Source organism: Falco biarmicus, chromosome 2 (assembly GCF_023638135.1).
Source record: "Falco biarmicus isolate bFalBia1 chromosome 2, bFalBia1.pri, whole genome shotgun sequence".
Taxonomy (NCBI): Eukaryota; Metazoa; Chordata; class Aves; order Falconiformes; family Falconidae; genus Falco; species Falco biarmicus.
The window spans coordinates 68,953,740-68,977,808 of NC_079289.1; the positions used below are offsets into that span (position 1 = coordinate 68,953,740).

Consider the following 24,069-nt stretch of genomic DNA (forward strand, 5'->3'; position numbering starts at 1 on the left):
CATTTTCTTCTTTTTTGTTCATTAAATCTTCCAGTGATGTTCACCAATTCAAGCTCCGTTCCTTTTCTTCTTTTTTTTTCCTTAAATCTTCCTGATGTTAGGAGAATAGATCCTTTGGAAGGTGAGAAAAATTCAGGTAAGCAGCTACTGTTGTATGTTTAGTTCCCATAATAACAGCACTTTAAAAAATCTTTCTCAGTTTTGGGGTGCTGTCCATTGTGCTCAGGACTGAAAGACTACTGACCTGGGGAAGTATTTACTTCTTCATCCAGATTTCTGATGCTGTACTTGCAGCAAGAGGAAAGATAGGTCTCTGCATGCTGAAAATACTTTAACCTAGGGATTCATTGCAACCTGTTTTGTGAATATTATAGGTTTATATAAGTTCAGAAAGTGACAGAAAATATTGTGAAAGAAAAATCCATCAGCAATTATTACATACAAAAATTCCAGCATCTGAAGTCCACATACTGCTGGGAGAGTACATTAGTGGAAGTATAATATAAGCTTGCACTGCTCTTAAATTATTTCCCAGTCCTTTGCCCATGGCAACTGCTGAAGATAAGACCCTTGGCTAAGCAGAACATTGCTCCTGTGAAGTGTGATCAGTTCTTTGTTATTTGCTCGTGTTTTTGCATATTACAGATACAGCAGCTCCAGCAGCATTTGGTTAGATTATGCAGCAAGGAATGCAGTTGGCAGGCATGAGAAGAATGGAGTAGAAGGTGATGTTGGTGAAAACTTTTGCTTTGCTGGGTAATACTTGCATTTGCACCTCTTCAGGCAACTGTTAGGTTGTAGAAAATGCCATTAATCAGTAAGACCAGGAAACAAAAAGAATGCTGGTTTAGGGAAGCATAATGGGAGTCCAACAGCTATGTAATGCTGTCTGTCACTTGAATCATTCTGTTTAACTTTCCTTTTTTCTGGAAGAACATAAGTTTCAAGTAACAAAGCTTTGTTGTGGAACCAAGAGTCATAAGCACATCTTGAAATAATTATTCCATTTTATATCCTCAGCATGATGGTTCCCCTCCCCTGGAAATACATGGAGTTTTACAGTGATTCATCAAATACTATGATAATGTTCAGGAAGGATCAGGAAGGATCACAATTACTCAGAGTGGCATTTCCCTGTTTACTCTGCTTAGCATATTTTAGTTGCAAGGCTTTGTATTGGAAACCGGGTAACAAAAGGTTTGAGAACAGAAAATGTGGGGAGCATATGGGTAAAGTCCATCTGCATGGAAGCACAGAACTTTTAAGTTCTCCCAGTGGCAGGCAGATTTGGAATAGCTTTTCCACCAAAGCGGCAGCGTTTTGGGGCATCAAAGTTGGCAAGGAAGAGAAAAGCGGAAGGCTGAGAAAGTAGGCAAGAAGAGAAAAGGAAAAATGATGGATGCTCAGGCCGTTTTTAGATTTTTGATTAAGTCAGACCAAACAAGTCAAACAAAAGTTACTCACTGTCCAAGGCTGGCTTAGTCAGTCTTCTGTCTGTCACTCCTGGGTTATAGGTACCCATTCATGCCTTCATACAGTGAAAATGTCTTTATTTTCATCCAACTTATTAGAGCCCTTGTTAGTCCCACAGTCTTCGCTTCAGTTGCATGCCATGCTCCATTTTCTTCAGAATATGCATCCATAAACCATAGTTTGAGGGTTCTGTCCCATAACACAATATTGCATTGTCCCTAATCATCTGAAGAGATGGCATAAGTTTTTGTCATTGACAGTTTTGTGAGTTACTGTTAGTTCCTTGTTCCGGATCTGGGAATGGTCTGGCTCAGCAACTCTTGCAGCTTCTTTGACATTCTTGTTGCGGTGGCTTTTCCCAAGGCCAGGCAGCACTTTCGCTGCTCTCAGAAGAGAAGGATGTCAAAGATCTCAGCCCCAGCTCTAGGCGGATGAATGACACCTGGCTCAATGCAGATGATTTCAGAAATGTGTAACAGAAAATGTGCCAGCTTTGGCTTCAGGTCTGCCTACTGACCGGGAGAGATCTGATCCACAGAATAACCGCAGCACAAGATAAACACACAAGTCAGCTCTGGAGGAAAGCAGATAGCACTTAGATGACAGCAATCACAAGAGATAGTGTAGAGGTGTCCATATGGAAATTAGCACAGATTAATTAACATGATTCCAGACTGGAAGACAAGGAAGTGGGAATAAAGAATACCAGCTCTCTCCTGGATTAGCACTGGGAGTTGTGTGAGGTGAAAGTAGGTCATGTCAGTGAACAGAAGCTGAACTTCCTGTGACTGTAACACCCTCGTAACAGATTGAAAAACCCTGAGTGATAACAGTAAGGTTGATTACTCAAATTAGTTTGTGGTTTTCTCTTCTTTCATGTCTTGTAGGCTTGCTCACACACGGCTTGGTTGTGGCTTTGCCCAGATAATGGCTGTGCAGAGTTACACTACCCAAAGAGCAGGTGTATCTTTAAAAGAGTCACACTTGGGGTCACATTTCCTGGATGACCCAATGTGATAAACAACCTGTGCCCCTGCCCTGTAGCTTGCTTTTCTTAGCACACTGGCAAGCTCAGAGTGCCATTGTGTCATCCTGCCTGAAAGAGCAGACACACAGATGTTAAGGAGGTAAGCAGCAAGCTTAGGAACGTAAAGGGACCTCCTGTACCCCTAGAAGGGACTAGAACCACAATTTGCTTAAGCTTGACAAGTCATTCAGTGCATTATCTCATTTGAAACTTACCTTCTCCAGGATATATATCTCTCCCATAAATACACAGTTTATATCCACATTTGTTTTCTAGAATATCAGGCATGATTTGGTAAACAAAATATTCCACAAAATTAGCTTCATTGGCGTGGCTTTTGGGGTAAATAACATATGCATCATATATCTTCCCATCTGTAAGGCGAAACAAGAAGAAAGCGTATTATGTTAAGATTAATTAGAGCTGTTTATTGTAAAAGCTAAAAGAGAAATAAAAACATCAGTCTTTGAAACAGATCCAAGTAAAAGTTTCTGCTAACCTGAATAATGTATATCATCAGACGCATGTTTGAAAATTAAAGACTGTGCACATCTGGTGTTTTCCATGCTCAATTATTATGTTCTATGTGTCTGTAACTTTGCAGAACCCGACCTTTTCATAGTGAAGGCTGTATCCCAAAGTATATAGACTAAGAATTCCATTGATCAGTGCATATTAGCATGAAATAGAGATGAAGCTCAGCATTGGTTATTTCAGTGATACAATGGGCTGTTAACACCCTTTGTCTTTCGGGACAAGACACTCCATTTAAATCCTTCCACCTTGAAGAAATTTCTCATCATTCCCATGACACATCATACTTGTGAGCAAAAAGCTCTGTTACCGAGGATGTAGTCTTACAGACAGAATCAAGTACAAAATGAAATATGTATTTTGCTTTTTTCTTCATTTCTCTCAAATATGTTTTCCATTACCACATTTGTTTTCTAATCCCAAATGTTTCATTTCTTTCTTTCCAGCAGAGGTGATCATATCCCTTCTTTTGTTGGTATCTGAGGTTCATGTCCAGACCATCCTTACAATAACAAAGAAATAGCCATTTCCAGAGTCTGATTCATTCCATCACAGAATATACTTAAATGGAAACGGCCCTAAAAGGCATACTTCTTTCCTCTTTAAAGAGAACATAAAGAACTAGATCAGCTGTAGATATCTACCATGCAGGCATCTGTGGTAAGAGTCGGCTTCAGATTTAAAAAATGTAAACTTACAAGTCTGAATGAAAGCTACAAGTCTACACTCCAGCTACAATCAGTGGAGAACGGGCCACTGCAGTTAATGAAGCCTAGAGTGATTCAGATTAGCCTCACACAAATGCCAGGGGCGCAGGCGAGTTGCCTAAGCGTAGGCACCTAGTGCCATTGGAGACTTCTCATGGTACCCTGCCTGATCTGCAGAACCTGCTTCAGAAGTCTGCAACATCTGGCAGATGTGTTACGTGGCCTGTTTTTTTCACCCTCCCAAATAACTCTAGATGCCCATGTTTGGACCACTGACACAAGGTCCCAGTGTCTGGCTAGCTCTGTTGATTTTATTGATGAGGAGATGGATTGGGTCACATAAAAACATGTACCACATAGTGTCATTGGGCACTGCCTGTCCTTCAGTCCACTGTAGAGGGGTTCAGGTCTCTCTTAAATCCTAAGGGAGCTCCAATGGCACTAGCTGCTTAGGGTTAGACAGCTGAGCTCAGCCCCAGGTCTTCAGGTTTCATGTCTATGATGAGAACTTGCATGTGTGAACCTTCATTGCATGCAACTAAATTTTGATACCTTAACCTTGATCTGAAGTCCACCCCTAAAGTTGGACGGGATGTATTCACCCCAGAAGTGTCTTCCACAATATTGGTACCTTTCTCTTTGGCTTATAAAAACTGTTTTAGTTGTTTTAGTTATGCCCTAACACATGCCTATTAACACATTAGCCAGCAGGCCAGTTCCTTTGCTTTAGAGAGTGCATAACAAGTACAGTTAATAGCACTGCAAATCATGTTTTCACTGTCATTCAATGGTTCATGGCCAATATTTTTGTTTAAAAAATATGAAATCAGGACTGAATCCCCCTTTTGTAATACATCACTACAGAACCCAGGAAACCAGGGAATGTAGAGCACTGCCAAAGCTATCTATGTCTCCTCTTATCTAAACCATTTCAGAAGGCATAAGAAAGCAAAGGATCAGGCTCAGATGTCGTATCAGTTAGTATGCAACTATCAGATTAATCCATTTCCATATGATTTGCCTTTTTCCTTTTTTTAAACTTTCTTGCTCAATTCTTACTTACCGTCCTTGACTGGGTAGGGCTGAAATATCTCCCGATACAATAGGCCAATGTCAACTCGGAAGGCCTGATAAAGTGTAACAGATACTGCTATTGCAACTAGCAGAACTAGAGATCCTACGATCAAGAGGACGTTAGGAAGAACCCCTGCAAAGAAGAGGAATATATTGTTAGCCATAGAGAAGTTAACCTGCGGTCTGAAGCCTCAGGCTCTCATATCCTTACTTCTGTTGCAACTTTAAGGAGCTCACAACAGAGACAACAAAGCGTTTTCCTTCCCCAGCTGGTGTAGCCAACACAGAGACCCCTAAACTAGAAGCCTACTAAGCAGTATATAATTAATATTTACTTCTTCTGAATCCAGACCTACTTATTAAATACCACAGCTGACAAGGATGTGTAAGTATTCTGTAACTTTGTAAAACTGCTAATAACACAACCAGCAACATTGTTTGAGCATTTTTTAAGGCATCTAAGCCTAGGCCTGACAACTTTAATGTGTTCATAAAAGGACAAGCAGAGGCTTCTGGCATGGTTGCACAAACAGGCTACAGAGAAACACGTGCAAATAATGAAATCTGCAAGATAAGAACAAAGTACACAAAACAAGCAGGAAAATAGACCATGTCCTGGTCACAAAAATAAAATAAACTGTGCTAGAGACAGAAGATGTTCTCCCTTGCATTTTCCTTTGAAGAACAGTCAAGGAGCATAAACCAGCAATGTTTAGTAAGGAAAACTGTGAAAGAAAGGAGCCACCACTTTAGTTCCAGCTTCCCTGATGGAAGAGCTCTTGAATTTAACCACTTCCACCACAGAGATGAAGACTTATCAAGGATATATTCAGACTAGATACAAGGAAGAAATTTTTTACAGTGAGGGTGGTGAAACACTGGCACAGGTTGCCCAGAGAAGCTGTAGATACCCCATCCCTGGAAACATTCAAGGGTCAGGTTGGACGGGGCTCTGAGCAACCTGACCTAGTTGAAGGTGTCCCTGATCATTGCAGAGGGTTGGATGAGATGATTTTTAAAGGTCCCTTCCAACCCAAACCATTCTGTGATTCCATGATTCTATGATTCTCTAAGGATGGCAGTCACCAGCTCTATGCTATCTCACACACACAGCTAGCCTAGGACAAGTCTGTGATTATTACTCTTTGAGGGGAAAGTTACGTTTGTATCACAACCCAGACAGCTGCCATTCTGTAACAGCCCATTTTTCCTCTTGTTCTGTGATTCACAGAGCAAAAGTCAATCTAGACACATGCGTCCTCTGGTTCTGCTGTAGCAAGGCAGTGGAGGTAGAAGCAAGGTTGTTTTGTAGTCTCTCCAAACTAGAAAGAAGGAAGCTTAATCCACAGACTGTTACAGCCATAAAGCTGAAGAAGATACTTCTGACCAATGTCATGGACATACTGAATTCACCCAGGATTCCACTATGAATTCACTATGAATTCCAGATAGCCAACTTTGAAATTAAAATATCAAAGGCTTCATACAGTAATTAGACAAAAAGGATTCATTATTCCCTTGGAGGGAAGATTAATGGCAATTGCCTCATAGTAGAAACTTGCTCCTAAGCACATGAAAGGTGTGCTTGATAATCTACTGCACTTGGTTTTAAAATGTAGACTCAGAGCAGTTCCATGTACATTTTTTTTCTTTGATGACTAAATCCATTAAGAGCTTTTCATTCACAGTCCAGCTTCTTTACCTAATTATTCTTGCCCAGCGTGACAATTCATCATCCTACAGTCGTAATCATGTAGCTGCTTTGGGGACTTTCTCTAACTATTAGCACTGAAATGATTTGGGTTAAAAAATACACCCCCAGAGGGATCAGACTAGGTGATGAACTTTTACCCCCAAACAAATACACATGAAAACATCCAGATTATGCAGAAAACATCTGCATAAAAGAACCTACCTGTATTTTTATTTTACTATGGTATAGCAAACATAATAATTGCCAGATGCAATGCCCTGGCTTGGAATATCACTGGAAGCGTGTACCCCTTCAGTGCTACAATGAGATTTGAGGTATGCTGCAATTTCAGAACTATCTTAGCTGAGGAAACAAATGTTCCTTTGAATGTTGACCAAATATAAAATTAAACGTAAGCATCCTGGCAATAAAAACATGGAGGTCAGCTCTGGCATCTTCACTGTAAAGACCCTTCACAGCATCTCAACCCATGGAGGGTGATTATATGTACTGGTAGCAACTTCACGAAGCCAGGCCTTGTGCATTCTGAACAGGGATCAGACATTCAGGGCTTTTCCTCCCTCTGCCTGCAAAACAAACACAAGACACGTGGCTGCAGCAGTGCCCTGGCACATGAGGAGGTGCATCTGCCAGCAGGCTAAAAAGCCAGTCTCAATTTCTTCTACAGAATAAGCAGCAGTACAGGTTGGAAAATGCCGCAGGTTGTATGCAGCCAGTAAATAAGCTACCAGGCATTGACCACCACCTAGGAGAAATTTCAGAGCTTTCACTTGGACTTGGCACTAAGCGAATGAAATAAGATAAAATATTTAGTAGTGAAGAGTGTCTTATATTGAAATGTACATGTTCCCTGGCTTCTCCAGGAGGTGTTGAATAAGGCAGTGCATTGAGTAGAACTTAAGGAGGCAACCTAAAAATATTAGCATCTCAGAAATTCCACTGCAAAGGTATATAAATAAAGAGCATATAAGTACATTTTCCCTTTCCTCTGGTAGGATGCAAGGTAACTTTTACATGATTTTCACACTCTTCTTCCTGTTTCTTTCTTTGCCATTTAAAGGGAGAAAGAAACATCAGGCATATGATGAAGCATACCTCACCAGAACTAGGAGACCTGAGGAAGCCACCTTCCAGTAAGATTGAAGTGGGCAAGAAAACAACCAGTTACTTTTATAGTGTTTTGGCCATTTTCTAGTTTTAACAATGTCACGTGATGCCCACGAAGGAACTCTGTCTTTGTGGACCCATCCAAATTTTATGATTTGATCCATTTTCCTGGTCAATACACACAAACAGACAGAAAAAAGTCAGGAAACCTTTTCCACTACCTGGTGAGGATGACCCAAGCATCAGAGATTGCCATTATTTCTTATTGTTTCATTTGTTGACGGTGTGCTTGCCACATTCAAACACTGTTTTCTGTTTTAACACATTAAGTATCTATTAAAACATCTAGAGAAGAAACAGGTTCAAACAACTTCTGCAAGCATGAACCTAAAAAGCAGTTTACATTTGGTTTTGCACTGATTAGACCAAGGCTGGAAAAGAAGTGATAAATTTCCTGCACTTATACAGCTTGCAAAGTATCAGACAAGAACCCCACCAGCATCTTCCTGGAAGAGCTGGTTCAGTTCCCAGTAAGGCTGACTCAGCCTCTCGTTTCTCTGGAATAAATCAACTTTCTTCAGCATAATGGAGGCAAGGGCCACACAAGTCACTTTTTGAGGTCCTGAACAAGGTTGGACAGGTCCTGTTGCTCTATTTGACTTTGCTGCACCGTTTAGTGGAAGAGATTTCATGGGTAGAAAGTCTTCTAATACTATTTATTTATATTCAAGGCCAATGGGAGTATAGAACTATCAGCTTCCAAGAAATAATATTGGAGAGGCCAGAGAAAACAAGTCAGAAAGCAACATTTGAAGAATTTCCTGACAAACTCTGGAAGAACAACCCTTTTTATAACTTTTCTGGCTTCTAAGGTGGATTAACTTCAGACAGTAAGGCAGAGATCTGAGTCTGGAATTCCTGTCCACATCCATCTACCAAAAATGAGTCAAAAGGTTAGGTTCAGTGTTAAATATCTTTGAGGAAGAACAGAGCTGATGTTCCGGGCTGAACTTTAACTCTGCTCCAAATGACTGGATTTTCTGATGTTGTCCAGAGAAGAGGAGTCACACCAGAAACGTTTGTGGTTCTCTGGGCATTTTATACTTCCTTGTGAATGAGAACTGAGGAATGCTCAGGGAGAAATAAGATGACACTTGTGTGTCAAACACATGAAAAGCTACCTCCAGTTATTTAACGACCCCTGAATCTAGATAAGGAACAAAAAAAACCAGTGGCAGCTTATATAAGAAAAACAGAAGGACTTGGAAGGTATTCAGCCAGCCTGCGTATTCCCTAGCAGACAGGTTAAAGGGGATACTGAAGGGATGCTCCTGTCTTGACCCAGCTCTGCTAGCAGACTAAGGAGTTAACACTTCCAGTGCTTTTCCAATTACTTATCACTGCCTCTGTCTCAGGAGCTAACAGCTTCCCTCCCTCTGCCAGCAGAGCTACTTTTGTCGACACTGATCCACTGCAGCTGAACTGGTGTGAACAGTGTAGCTGAGTAGTTTTCTCATTCCTGAGAGGTGGCATCTTCCAGCATGACAGATACCAAGCAGCTGTGAGGGCAGTTGGGATCAGTCTGGCAGGCAGAGTCACTGTCTCTTGCCAGGTGTCCAGCAAGACTAACTACATTTTTGTCACAAAAGGTGGAAGGAAAAGGAATTAGAAGTCGTCACAAATTCCTTAGCCTTACAGTGACCAGAGGCATACCACACAAGTTATGCAGATGATCTCAGAGCACATGAGAGGACATGTTTTGTGGCAGAGAGGGAATGTAAAATCTGGAACAACTGCTGTCTCTGGAATTAAAAAGGGAGAGATAGGGCTGAAGGATCTGGAGGAAATGACACAGCCTATATTTTCTATAAAGCAGTATTATGAGACACAAAGAATGTGTTTATGAACAAATGGTGAAGGAGTCAGAAGATACCAAACAGTTTCAGGCCAAGAGGGGAGATAAAGGATCAGAAATAGTGTGGGAGGATGAGTTCCATATTGACTGGGGGTGATCAAAGTCTAGGCAGGGGGTGGATGAGAAAAAACCGAAGATCTTCCTCAGCAGGAGCAGAAACAATCTCTGAATGCAGCAGCAGATGCAGCTGAAATATGCAGGGACATTAGTACCTCCTAATGGAGGCGAGAACATAGCTGCAAAGACTGTCAAAATTCATAGCCAAATCCTCATTAAATTCTTCTCTTAAAACAAAGGAAAAAATGCCTGATTTCTGTGTCTAAAGGACATAGTGTGCATAGTCTGGATAGCACCAAATCACACCAAAAAGAGCTGACTGCATTGCATTACTCCTGATAACTGAGGTACTTCGGTCATGCAGCTGATTTCTAAAGAGTTGAGCAGCTGCTTAACAGCATTTATTTCTTGTTTAAAAAGTGAAAAGACACTTGGGACAGCCACTTGAGACAGACACTTTTCTCACAATACAGCACTTTTCTTCACACACGTATGTGAATACATACATGTATTCACAATATATTCCCTAAAATGGAAAATATACTTTTCCTCTGTGGAATGTCAAGCACCTTTACCAATGACATCTGTACCTGGCAGTATTAAGGAAGTGGTTTTGTCTTCCACAGAGACAAAACCAAATAGTTTTCACCATTCTTGACTGTGAAAAAAACTCCTTTTCTCGTCGCTCCTCTCTGGCAGTTTTTTATTCTTATGTGGATTACAATTGTTATCAAAGCAAATTGTTAGGGTTAACTATAATGATATTGTTAACTGTGAATTAGAACTTAAAGTATTTGTTTATGATTTAGTAAAATAAATTTAATTCGTGCTTCCCATGGAAAATTTCCATGTAGTGAGCCAAATCATTCATTCAGCAGATTTCTGAAAAGAGTTTATTGCTGTAAGACTGAACAGTTATTAACGCAGAGGAGCTCCAATGCAATTTCTTACAGCATCTTTGCTTCCTCAGTGTGCCGCTAAACACTATTTATCTAGTTCATCAAATGCCCCCAAAACAGACTGATTGGAGAAGTAAGTGGCACAACACCTGTTCACCTCTTTCTTTGCTGCAAATAATGATAATGTAACCCATACTGAACACCCTGGGGAGAAAAAATCAGAATATAGAGCAGGAACTTGTGTTAAAAGAACATTAACAGGATAGTAGCTAGCAGACACAAGCTGTACTGTGGGAAACACTAAGGAACAATCACATTTAAAAAAAAAAAAACAGAACAACTTTTTTCCCCATTAAAAATAAACAAACAAAACACAAAAGGAAGGAGAGTACACATTTTTATTACACATTTATAGGATGAGAGGCACAAGCAAACCCTACAGCATTTCTATTATACTCAGAGGCAAGCTGTCATTGTTTTAGCATAAATGTTGCTCAGCTGTGTGAGGAGTGAGCAAAGAAAACTAAAACAGAGCACAACCATTTCTGGAGATAGCATTTCTTACACTAACAGTGCTGAAAGCAGAAGCAGGCTTCTCGACAATAGCAGCAGCAAGGAGAAGGGAACAGATATCCACGTAAAACAGGCAGCAGCAAAACGGAGTTTCACAGTCAAACGCTTTCATGAACATTTATTGAAAACCTATGCATAAAAAACAAAATAAGATTTGTCTACTACATAAATCAGATTCCATGAATCACTGTATGAATACAGAATACAAAGTATACACTTCCCTTCAATTAGTTTGTAATATGGGGCCGAAAAAGGACTTGTATTGCCTGAACTAGAGCAAGCAGGAACTGTTACTCAGTTTCCTTCCCTCTCATTGCAGGCATGCTCCCACACCCAGATACTTCAGCGCAGAGCTGATGGCTTCCAGCTTCCTGAGTGATGCTACGCTTGCACTCACTTTGCAATATCCAACCAAAACATCTCCTGCAGCCTTCCTCTGGGGGAATCAATGCTGTTCTGCTGACCCACCATCTGTTACAGTTCACCTACATCCCTTCTAGCCTAGGCTATGGCAAGGAAATATGTCTATGCTTTGACATCACGATCCTGTAGGAAGTTATAAACTGTCAAGAATACTGTGGGACATGGAGCTGTGCACACCCTGTGATCACAATACCCTTGATTTTACCCTTCCCACCATTCTGTTATAGAGAACTAATCCCCATTAAAGGCCTTGGATGTTCTCCTTGGTTGTTCAGCATACCTGAAGAGATAAGAAAGGAAACCATTGATCCCAGCTTCATGTTGTGCCTTCAGACACAACAGCATTTTGTGCCATAAGAATCTCACTCAGCGGTGCTGGCAATAGTGCTTAGGGATCTGGTTATCCCTATTAAAATAAAATTCTGATAGGAGCTAAAGATCATCCCAGCCCCCAACGTTTACTGCCCTGGATTTTCCTTCTCTGGCAGAAATTACTAGAACCGCGAATTTAAAAACAAAACCAAGGGAAAGCCTTCAAAGTGTTACTCACACCTCTGTGTGGCACAAAGTGAACAAAGGACAAAGCCAGACATCTTAGGCATGCCACTTAACATTCAGTCAGGAAACAAGGCACTACCACGGATGTGCTATGGGCGTGAAGGCAAGCAAACTGGCAAACCTGCTGAAACTCTTGTTTTTAAAGTTTGTCTATTTTCTGCCACAGTTCCACACCAGAAACAACAGACTGATTCTCAAAGGAAGATGAATTTCTGCTCCTCACAATGCATTGTAACACTGATGACCAAAGGAGAGGTCAGTTCCATTACCGACTCTCGACTGCAGAGGGTCCTCTACAGCCTGAGTATTTTGTAGAGCAGACTGCGCTATACCAGTGTGCTTCAAATCCAAGTGAACTGCCTGCCTTCAAGGAAAGGGGAATTTGTCCTCTCACAGAAATATCCTAGAAACAGGATATTATCACAGGGCTGATACGGTTCTGCTTTGCATATTTAGTCTCTTGCTGACATCATTTGAGTAATGCCCCTGTCAGCAGAATTTACCCCAAGGACTTTCATGACCTAATGAAGCCATAAGAATTTCACCACTGGCTTGGTGAAGGAAGGAAGCAGGCTGGTTTTCCCTCTCACTAACTGAAACTTTCTTACTAACAGAAACAAATAATAAAATAAAATGACCAACGTATTCCAAACTGAGTGTAACATATAAGAAAACAAAATGAAAAAATCCTACCCTCATATTGTGCTTTGAGTCGTAACGTCACTGTGACTTTTGTGTTCTGCATTTCATTCACTGCTACACACGTGAAATTTGCCTGCAGATCTTCCTTTTTTATTTCAGTAATAAGTAAAGCGGTCTCTCTGTAAAATTCGTGCTGACGTCCTTCAAAACTAATAAAGAGAGAAAGAGCTGGTACTGTTGGCTTTAACGGCTAAGCATAGTTTGCATAGGCGAAAGATTATTCTGTGTTATATGTACTTACAAATGAGTTTTTTCATGAAATCTTGACAAACCTAAGTATTTCACTGGAATATTATCTACATCCCATGTGACAGAAGCCAATGCCTGTTTCTTAATCCCCAAGCGGGCCTGACATTTCAGAGACAAAGTGGCACCTAATCAAGATACAGACAGATGTAAATATTCCTAGATGAAAAACAAGTATAATTTTATTTTCCTCATAAAATCTTTTTCTACAAATCTTCATACCACCTGTGAGTTTTGCCTTAACAATTTTGGCATATTTTTCTGAACTACTGCTGAAAAAATGATGCATAGAAGAGACTTGAAAAAAATAATAAAATGAGATTTTTAACAAATGATCTAATACAACACCAAGGATTACAAAAGGAATTATTTATATTTGTTGTGATGAAGGCAATGTAGACTTTACTTATGATGTTTAACCCATATAATCAACTATTGAGAACATGAAAAGTAAATGCTGGTTTACACATAAATGTACATGGAAATAACATAATTAGATTTCAGTATATACTATTTTGCATAAGTCTTGTGTGCAGAGTCTTACCTTGGATTTTATTCAAGCTGACAAAAGTAAAGTAAACCAGTCCAAGCAAAACTAAACCAGGAAATTACTTAATAAGTATTTGTCATTAGGAAATACTTATTCTGAAGTAAGAGTCACTGTTGCACTAGAAGAAGTTATAATTAAAACACTTTAAATTATTTCCATGTAAATCTGCATCTAAGCAGAGCTTAGATAAGATTAACAAATCTTATGACTTACATCCTGAATTGATATTGGGGAGCATGGAGCAATCCCCTCATTTTTGCAAATAGGAGACAATATGACCAGTACAGGAAATGGTTTTTAAACGTGAAGCGCATTTGCTCCATGCAAGCACTGCCAGGTTACTTACTGTTCCAGAGGGGTGGGCAGAGCCTATAGAGCACTAGAGACTGACCGTCTCATTAGAGAAAGGCAGTCTGGGAGCACAGACCATCTAATTCTGAGTGACAAAGCAACTGGGGGAAAGAGGAACAAAGAATGGGAATGCGAGTCAATGCGATGTCTCTGAGCCACAGTTACGTGGCACCTCAGGCAGGGTCCTGAGCCCCTGCAGGACTTGCTACCAGAGCAGTCTGGCTGTAGGACAGAAGCAGTGGAGTGGTAATTGCGATCCCTTCTCCCAGTGGCCCAGATTCACCCCACCTGCCCTGGGAGACAGGCATCCTGGCCTACCTATTTGTGTTTCAGATGGGCTCAGTCGCTTTCTGGAGAGGTCCACCTTTCTCTGTTGACTACACAGAAACCCCAAAGGGCTCTCAGTCCTACCACAAACACCTTGCTCTGATGCCACAAGTTACGCAGGGTGAATCTAAATCACTGAGAACATCTACAGTCCTAAATGAAAGGCAGCCAGGGAGCAAGGTCTGCATCACAGGCTCTCCAGCTGCTATTTCTAAGTTCATTCCTTGGTCCTGTCTTTCAGCCCTCCCAGTATCTTCCAACCAGACAAGTCTGCTCAACGCTAGCCAACATGGACATGAGCCAGGCAGTGCTCCTGAGCTTCAGGGCCAGCAACCAGTCCTTTGCTCTCCTTCATTCATCAAAGGAGACACAGCCCCTGTCTCCACACAGAGACTGAAAGTAACAAGGAGTATCTGTAGCTGCAAGAACAGTCCATCCTTCCCTCTTAAGGGTATCATCAAGCGGTTTCAAGAAATTTAGATAAAGCCCTTTTTGAAGTGGATGGAAGCTGCCACCCCTTCAGCCAAGATGTAATAATTGATTGTGTGAGTATTCCTAGTGTGTTCCAGAGAGGGTAGAATTGGTTATTTAAATCCCCTTAGATTTCTGCTTATGCCTAAATAACTCATCAGTTATATCTACCGCCACACCACTGGGCCTGGGGTGAATTAAATCTGGTAAACGTGGCGCAAAACAGTTACAAAAAGTTTCATCATTAAATCTTCTTGAAGATCTCCATGTTTGCTAGGCCATCACCAAATGTCAATTTAAAAACAATATAAAGTCTGTACTTACCAAGCTCCACTTCTATGACACCTTTATCCTTTGGAAACAAAATTTGAGGAGGCAGAGGTGAATGTTTTTCTTTAGAAATTAAGGAGGGAAAGAAAACACATATTAGAGGGTTGTGAAAGCGCATTTTGTAAGAATCACAGGAAGGTCAGGGTTGGAAGGCATCTCTGCAGATCACCCAGTCCAAGCCCCTGCTACAGCAGGGTCACCCACAGCAGGTTGCACAGAGTCGTGTCCAGGTGGATTTGAATGTCCCCAGAGAAGGAGACTGCACAGCCCCTCTGGGCAGCCTGTCCCAGGGCTCCGTCACCCTCAAGGTAAAGGAGTTCTTCCTCACGTTCAGGTGGAACTTTCTGTGTTGCAGTTTGTGTTGCCCCTTGTCCTGTCACTGGACACCACTGAAAAAAGCCTGGCTCTGTCCTCTTGGCACTCGCCCTTATTGGTAAGATCCCCTCTCGGTCTTCTCTTCCCCAGGCTAAACAGGCCCATCTCCCTCAGCCTTTCCTCACAAGGGAGATGCTCCAGTCCCCTCATCATTCCTGTAGCCCTCCATGGACCCTCCCCAGTAGTTCCCTGTCCCTCTGGAACTGGGGAGCCCAGCACTGGGCACAGCACTCCAGGTGCGGCCTCAGCAGGGCAGAGTAGATAATGATTATAATCTGTACAGTTGATATTTTAAGATCCCAAAGCAGAATTTCACGTCTTTTGGGATGATGTGATTTTATTCCTATGACCAGATATTTCTGGGGAGTCTGTATGTGTTTAAGTATTTTCTCCCCATTTATTTAATTTATGCTTTTGTACATAAAGAGCAAATAAAAGTTTTAGTTTCTCAAGTACTATTTTAGCTGCTGAGTGGGGAAAAAAGCAAATGCAGTTACAGGATTGTGTATTTTCTCAGTAGCTTATTTTGTTTTTAAAAAGAAATAAAGAGATTCCTTCTGACATTTCAGAAATTTCTTGTATCCACAATAAAGAAATAGCTAATATGTACTTCTCCGCAGAGTCTGAACAGAGGACCTTCTAGCCCACAGCTGCCTGCCGGTGTTTCCCTTCATTTCCTCCGTCCCTGCAGGACATTGCAGTGTGTCTGGTTCCCAAGAATCTCTGCTGTCTGTGCACCACTGCTGCACAAAATTGCTTCCCATTACATCAGTCTGCCATGACATTGAGCGTCCCTTATAGATATTCCTTCTAGAATGAATACTACTTGTTCTTCAACATATTCAGTTCCATCCCCGCTAATAATTGTTATGGACATGTCCATACTACATCCATCCACTTGACTTGAATTAGGCATTCAGACCTTTCAGAGTTTTTGCCCTTGATACATTTTTCTTCTTTTCTTGCCCTTTATACTGTCTTCTGTTTCCCACTGCAAAGACATTGCTTGCTATCTTTTCCCTCATTAAGCTTTTCCACCTCAAGGTACCTCTGTGAAGCCCATAACCACATTTCCCTAAAAAAATCTGCAGGAACTCATTTAACCCCCTGCTTCCCAGGCTGCCAAAAGAGCAATTCTCTTTACCTATCCTAACTGTTTCTAGTTTTCATTAGCCAGATCTGGTAAAAAAGAAGTCAGGAGGAAGTCAGTAACTTCCTAGCTAGCTGCCTATGCCAAGTTCTTAGCTGCCAGCATTCAGAGACAGAATGTCCTCTGTGTCAGTGTGGATCTGCAAGGCAACACGAATGTACATCATAAGCCAGTATTATCAAAACGTAACAGCTCTACTCATCGGCATACTAATTTTAAGGGCTGAAAAAAAGGCAAAGACGTTGTCGTTAAGTACTGTGAATTTAGTAAAAACTGGAGCACATACGACAGACCGAGGTCAGGTTTCACGTTATGTTGCAATCCCTTCTTTCTGCAATGATTTCAAAAGAAAGTGAAATTACCTATGAAATTAAGTAATCTGCCTGGATGTAACAAAGGTTTTTGTAAATTTGGATGCCTTTGTGCCAAACATAATGAAAATTGCTGGATTTTAATGCAGATACAATATTCCTGATCAGTTAAAAAAGTTTTGATGAAAGTACATTCAAACAAAAATTGTTAGGCAGACAAGTGTCACGTAGACCAGGAGGGTATTAAACAGAAGAGATGGAGGAAAGGCACAACACCCCCTAAGATACTGTACTAGGTCTAAGCTCAAATCTGCCTTCTGTCCAGCTCAGAATCAGAACAAACTCCGCTACTGAGATTTTGGCACAGCAGTGAAAACTGGAATCAAGGCTCCTATGCTCCAAATCTGCATTCTGCCCCCAAGCTGAGTGCCTCCCACAGCAGAGATCTGATGTCAGTCTGCAAATGAACATTATCTATTTCTGAAAAAAAAAAAAAAACCACAAAACACACAACCTGAACCAAAGCCCCACCCCCACTCCCACACCAAAAACTGTCTTTCTGATTATTTTTCTACTGATCTAACTGCAGAACCGAAGACACATTTTGAAGTTTTGCATGTAGATGCAATCTGGAACTGCTAATTGCTGCATGCTCTTCCTCAACCACCATTCAAATACAAATAAAATAAAAAAAAAAAAAAGAGGAGACTGCATCCTATAGGCACCCCAAAGTCCACACACCTTGGCCATGTCGGCTGCATTCAAAATAACAGAGACCCAGTAATCATTGAGCTCCACTCCTCCTTTTCTGTCTACATAAATATCTTGCTCATTTTGTCTCCTTCAAGAAAAATTCAAAAGTTTTTTCAGCCCCACTATCAAATAAATGGTAGATAATCAAGATGGACCAGAAGGTATTGAGTTGTAGACCATCAACACAGCAGCATTCCCAATGATCACCAGATGATCCTCACTAGCTACAAATTCTCTCAAACAAATAGAAAACAGGGCTTTGCAGCATCCCACTGAGGAGACCTTTCATTTCAGGAATAAGAGCTACCAAACAGCTCTACCAACCACAGCACGTAACCAAAGTCATCAGAGACTTTTAGCAAAAAGCTGAATGTCACCACGTCTGAATTTATCCCCACTTTGCTCCATTTGGATCCCCAGCCACAAAAGCTATTCTAAAGTTTCATTAAGAAGGCAAAACAAACCAAAAGAAACTGTTTTTCTCGTTAATGTGCAAAAGGACCTTCCTTTCCTTTAAGTAGACATCAGTCTTTTTTATCTTAGCAAGCTACAAAATGACTGTCTTACCCTTACTTATGAAAATCCTTGTTGCTGATACATTAAACACATTTCCTTTATGAGTGTAGGTAAACTGACAAGTATAATAACCATCATCCTCCTTTCTTGGGTTGGCAATAAAAATATATTTATCATTTTTGAAGTATCTCTGTCCCTGAAGAGGTTTGCAGTCCTGGGGGAAAAAAAAATAATCTTTATTTGGCTACAAATAGCTTCTTACAGTAATCTGATCTACAACTGGCACTATCAGGGTTTTATTTACCTTATACCACTGGATGATAGTAGCATTCTTATAATTGTCAATTGTAGGACAAACAATTTTTCCTCTTCCAGTGTCATTTGGGTAACGAATCTGGCTTGGGAAACATACTCCTGGTTTGTATGGATGCACCTGCACATTCATGTTGAACGACTTTGTGCGATTATTTGAACTTTAAAAATAGAATAAAGGTTATGTCAATGATAGTATTTTTATATGGAATATATTAAACATTTGTAATAAATATGAGTTTCGTTTTATAAACATATGGATTATTATTGCAGTTCAGTCACAGATTGATTTCAATGATCTGTTACAAAAATAGCAATTGCAGTATGAAAAGTTACATGAAATGGTGTACACCATGAAAAAATGGCATCATGCCCACAGATAATAATTAGAATGCATTATTAAAATATGTATGTTTCTTTCCAGTCTTAAGCCGTTCACTTTTCAATGCTGCACTTACAAATGTATAACACAAGTGTAGTTTCCAGCATCCTCTCTAGAACTGGGCAGAAACCAAAGAAATCGTTCTAAGGAAAATATTCGTGATCCCTCTTCTTCTGCAGGAATTATTTTATTAGTATTCGTGTGATACCAGGTGACTTTCAAAGATGAATTCCATCGGGGACATTTTATAACTAAAGCCTCACCTTCCATTGCATCAACTGCAAATGAACAAAAAATAAAAACCTCAGATTAATTAAACCTTAGCCCCATTGAGACAGAGGAGAACTTGGCATTTCTGGATCAGTAGGCCAGTCATGTCCCTCTAGCTTCCTTGGGTTATCAGAGAAGATATATAGCAAACTTATTCTCACTAGATATTTTTAAAGAAAAATGTTGTTTACCTTGAGTTATGGAGCCCTTTGTTTTCAAAAATAGTAATTAATGTGTGGGACTGAAACAAAGAAAGAAACAAACAAAACAAAACAAACCCTAGATTCAAACCAGATATACACTAAAAAATATGAGGTTTTAATTGAAAAATAGTGATTTCTTGAAATGATCTTCTTAGGCAAATCTGTGGTTGAAATCCTGGTTTTATTCAAAACAGGAATTTAAACACAAAGATAAGTACTGGCTTTAACACTGTACTATGAAGTTAGCTTTCCTTACTTCAGTATAATGAATATTTATTTATACAACAGGAAAGAGCTGTGTTCTTTTTTTTAAAACAGAAAAAGGAATTAATAATTATTTTTCTTTCCCTGGAAGAAAAAAATAGTAGAAGAAGGACTTCTGTAGATTATTATTAAAAAAAAAAGAAAAGAAAAAAAAAGACAAAATCCAGAGGAGTTTCTGTCTGAAGTGCATGAAAATGTGAAAAAATGAAAGAAATGTAACAGACTGAAAGGAAGAATATGATGGGAAGGTGAAAAGATGCCAGAAAGGAATAAGAGACAAATAAGAAGCTTAAGAAAACAAACCACACATGCTCACAAGAAAAAAGAGGATCTAATTGGGAGTAAGACACTAATACTGATTTCTTTTTACTGTGTATCTTTCTACTTTTGAATACTGAAACTGGTCCAGAGAAACTTGAATCAAGCAATTTTGACAGATATTTAAGTACCCAGGCACCTGAACTGTGAACTAGCTGCTGAAAATAGAAATGCTAATCTGAAAGTTAAATTGCATTTTGGAAAACGGAAAGATGAGAAAGTAAACAAGGATGGAGACTGGACAAAGATGGAGATTGGCAGAGGAGCTACAGTAGATAAGGGAGCAAGAAAATGAGAGTATGTAATGAAATAGCTAACCAAAACAGAGAGTATCTATCAAAAATGACACTGTAGGAGTCTTGCCACTGCTTGGCTTTAGACACATAAGTGCACAAATCAGGTGGTGAGCCTCTCTACAAGGTGAACACTTGGCTTCTGCTTTTGTTCTTTCTAAAGACGTGGCCAATCTCCACTGACATTACATGTCATCTCGCTTACTAATTCAGTCACCTAAATTAGCCGCATCAGCTATGAGCACCCCAACTCCATCACTTTAACAGCATTCCCACCCCTGAGCCTTGCAAAGACAGTGGGGTATATCAGAGGTGTCAGGAAAGGCAGCATTGCCCCACCAAAGGAGGAACACGTTGGAAACAGAGCTTTCTTCAAGGAAAAATACAGGGGGGAAAGGAACACACAGAAAATGAGAGGCCTCATCTAAACTCAGTGACATCAATGAAAATTATCTTGGCAAATTATTAAGCAGAATTTGGCCTCTTAATAAATGTAATTAATTTGACTCTTAGCATTGCTGTTGTAAACCTAAGAATATGGGGAAATATTTAGAGATTTAGATATTTTTCAAACAAGCAGCTCTGTTGGAGACTAGAACTAGATGAGCGCTATGTAACACTGTGTCACTGTTCAGCATTGCATAGCTGAGTCAGCAGACCTGACCTGTCAGAAAGAGCTTACTGTTTTGAATCTCCCCTCCGTATGCAGGGAAATGTTAGTGTTACATTGCACTTGTGGGTTACCACCCCCAAAACCAGGATATTAAAATCATTTTTAAGGATCAAAGAGCCCAGTTATCTCCCAGGTTCAGCAGGGTGCATACACATATGCCCTGTTTGGTGTTATTTAAGCATGCTCTGGGAGACTGCCCAGCTGGGGCCTCTAACACCAGCTACTCTCAAGTCCTTTCAAAAAGACCCTTTTCTTTCTTTCTGCTTGCAGAGATGGCAAGGAGCAGTAGAGCCTAGACTTAATGTTACAGGAATGGACATTACTAGGTGCATTTTAAAATACAGAGAAAACACATAAAGCTAGGTTTTAAGCTATGATTTGTGTTTTTAGGTAAACTAGCTAATTTTAAGCTTAAAAAAATTACCAATTTGGGAACAGCCTACACAGAATAAAACTCATCAGAAAGTATTTTTAAAGTGTGACTTACATGTTTCAGATGTCATGGAAACCGAGAGGAAGGGAGACAGGAAGATCAAATGTACATACCTCATCATATTTCTAAAGCAAAAAGAAAAACATTAATATCTCAGAATTTACTCTGACTGCATCAGTTATGATGTTGCCATGGTACTGATGTACATCTACTAATAGATAACAATATCATGCAGCGATAAACTGCAGCATGTCAGCTGCTCTGTGCAGGAGCGAGGGAGGGAGGGAGTGAAAGAGTGTGTGTGTGTGTGTGTGTAGGAGTGGTTTTGCAGCTTTGAGATGATACTTTGCTCTATAATCAATGCAACAGTTGATGTTCCATTGAAAGTCATGTTATGACTTAGTCCAATGGGGGTGGGGGAATTACTCTGCCATGGTGGGCCTCAAGCTGAATCTCTTTTTTCTTGGTTACTGCTTTTTTTAAGGAAGCTTCTTTTCATAGTCAAGTGCAGAAAAATTATACCTCAATTTAGAAAAGGATGCATCCTGGATTTGAAGATATATACCCTGGCTTTGAATTAAGCTTACATTAAATCAACTGCTTAGGTACACAACATCTTTTTGGCTTTCTATGGAAGTGGCAGTATCTTCAGTGACAGCTTCTTTAGTTAAGCATTTAGCAGGAAGAACAAAACCAGGTGAGTGCCATCAGCAATGTGAACCTGAAGGGGAACTGAAGAAATGGACTGAAAAGGTAGGTAAAGGAACATATGTAACAGCAGTAGGGCAGATCCCATGCCTCACTGCTGGTTTTATTTGTGTCTAATTTATATGCAGATGCTGTAGTTCACATCTTGGGGTGTGGTTCAGGCACTCTCCAGCAAACCCGTTTATTAAAGAAACTGGCTATTTGTCCATGGACATTAAATTGACCTAACCTAGGAATATCTCAGGAGGCAGCAGATACACAATCCAGCTATAGTACACAGCTGTAAGCGATGTTCTACTTACCATTAATAAATCCTTTGCTTCAATGCTGCCCTCCACTGCAGGTCACAGAGCAGTGAGTTCTACTATTATGTATGAGGAAGAAGCAGTCCCATGGTACTACAGATGGCAGATAAGTTTTCAGGAGAAATCAAGTTAGAAACAAATAATAATTTATCTTGCAGACAGTAAGCACAAGAGGTATAGTAAAAAATAGGCAAAAACCATACAGGCATGGTAAGTAGTCATCACCCTTGCTGCAACAAATTTTTATTTCAGTGCCAAAGATTTCCAGACTAAACAAACATTGACAGACCCTGTCAAGACTTCTTGCCAAGTCTGAAACTCGGAACAAACTCAATGTTGAGCTTTCAGAAATGTCACCAGCTTTGTATTGATATGGAAAGTTTCTTCTTTTAGAAGGTTTAATAACATTAAAAAACAGAGGCTTATTCTTACTTTTAAAAGTAACAACAAAACTTAGTGTTGGAAGAGAAAATCTTGAGAATCTCAGTGTAGCTGTTTTGCAGGGATATTCACAAGTCACAGGAAAGATGACATTTATACCAAAAAAGCAGCATTCCGGCATTAACGTCATGGCAAGACTGATTCCATGCCTTTTATGGGAAGCAAGTGACCAGACAGGAGCTCCTAGAAACGGTGTGCATGAGGAGCTGCTTGCTTTCATTAGAGCTGGAGATAAGCACCACGTACAAGTGCATCCAGTCTATTGACTTCTTTAATTTTAAGGAAATCTTAGGCCAAGTTAATAGATTTTTAGAAGGTACCTTTCAGCACAACAAACATCAGGAGTTTTGCCCTGTACGGAATGAATAAACTGGCCCAGAAGAGGGTTCAGAAGTGGCCTGGGACAGGGCAGGCCCCCAGGGAAGAAGGATACAGAGCGAAATGGCACACAACAGAATTCACAGCATCAACACAGCAAAGCATTTATCTTTGTTCATCCTTCAGAGCAGAAGGCTTGCTCCTAGAATTTATTTCTGACACTAACAGGGAGCAAACTAGAGTGACGGGTGGGAATGGGGAGCAGTGTTTCTCATATCCCAGTTACTAGATGCCTGGATCCAATTCAGGACCTAAACAGTTTTGTATTTCCCAGCAACTGTGTTGATTTCATTCATGAGCTAAGGTCTGTGTTGATCACAGTTGAAAAATGATATGGGGAGTCATGGCTCCATATTCTCCTGAGAAAGAAAAGGGACCTGCAAATGCCCTGCACATATTTGAAAACCAGTTCGCTGTTGCGAGCAACATTTAATTGATACATGGTGTCTTAATCTCCTGAACAGCATATTATGAGCAAGTGAAGAAAGTTTCTCTGGCATACTGCAGTGAGCACTTCATTTACACAATTCATGAGATATCTGTCTGCTTCATTTCTGTCTCTCTAGGTAAAATCGAAACACTGCCATCTAGAACTGATTTTCCTTAACTTTGTTTCACTGAGCCTTGTTATGATATAGATCCGCTCTGAAACACCACTTGATTCTCTGCACTAATTTCCACTCTAGTTAACGGTCTTTCACTACCTGTTACTGTACCTGATCTTACTGGTTCAAATCAGCTCTGGTTAGCCTATGTCTCACTTGTTTTTTCTCACAGAAATTACTTTTTTCACTCGCAGCTCCCAAGAGCCATTGTTGATCATTCCAAATAATTTGCCATCTCCATACTTTTTTGTCTTTGCTACCGAGCACTGGCTTATGCAGAGAAGACCTTTTCTTTCTAAAAGATCCTTCTGCCCAACCAGGCAGCCAGTTTTGCAAGCTGA

At 40.3% G+C, this 24,069-nt stretch overlaps 1 protein-coding gene across 3 annotated transcripts in view; it reads right to left on the reverse strand.

Moving 5' to 3' along the window:
• Window positions 1-24,069, reverse strand: part of IL1RL1 (interleukin 1 receptor like 1) — a 30,900-nt gene that overhangs the window by 2,673 nt on the left and 4,158 nt on the right. For 2 of the 3 annotated variants that reach the window (XM_056327856.1, XM_056327857.1), the window contains 10 exons: window positions 22,302-22,397; window positions 21,346-21,416; window positions 18,914-19,115; window positions 18,448-18,616; window positions 18,195-18,357; window positions 15,033-15,101; window positions 13,005-13,137; window positions 12,755-12,912; window positions 4,805-4,948; window positions 2,716-2,874 (listed from right to left, as the gene is read on the reverse strand). In XM_056327856.1, coding sequence (XP_056183831.1) covers window positions 2,716-2,874; window positions 4,805-4,948; window positions 12,755-12,912; window positions 13,005-13,137; window positions 15,033-15,101; window positions 18,195-18,357; window positions 18,448-18,616; window positions 18,914-19,115; window positions 21,346-21,412 — 1,264 coding nt within the window. In that variant the 5' untranslated portion in view covers window positions 21,413-21,416; window positions 22,302-22,397. Of the gene's footprint in view, window positions 1-2,715; window positions 2,875-4,804; window positions 4,949-11,072; window positions 11,210-12,754; window positions 12,913-13,004; window positions 13,138-15,032; window positions 15,102-18,194; window positions 18,358-18,447; window positions 18,617-18,913; window positions 19,116-21,345; window positions 21,417-22,301; window positions 22,398-24,069 lie in introns of those variants that run through there. The other variant, XR_008820097.1, reaches the window with a different exon arrangement.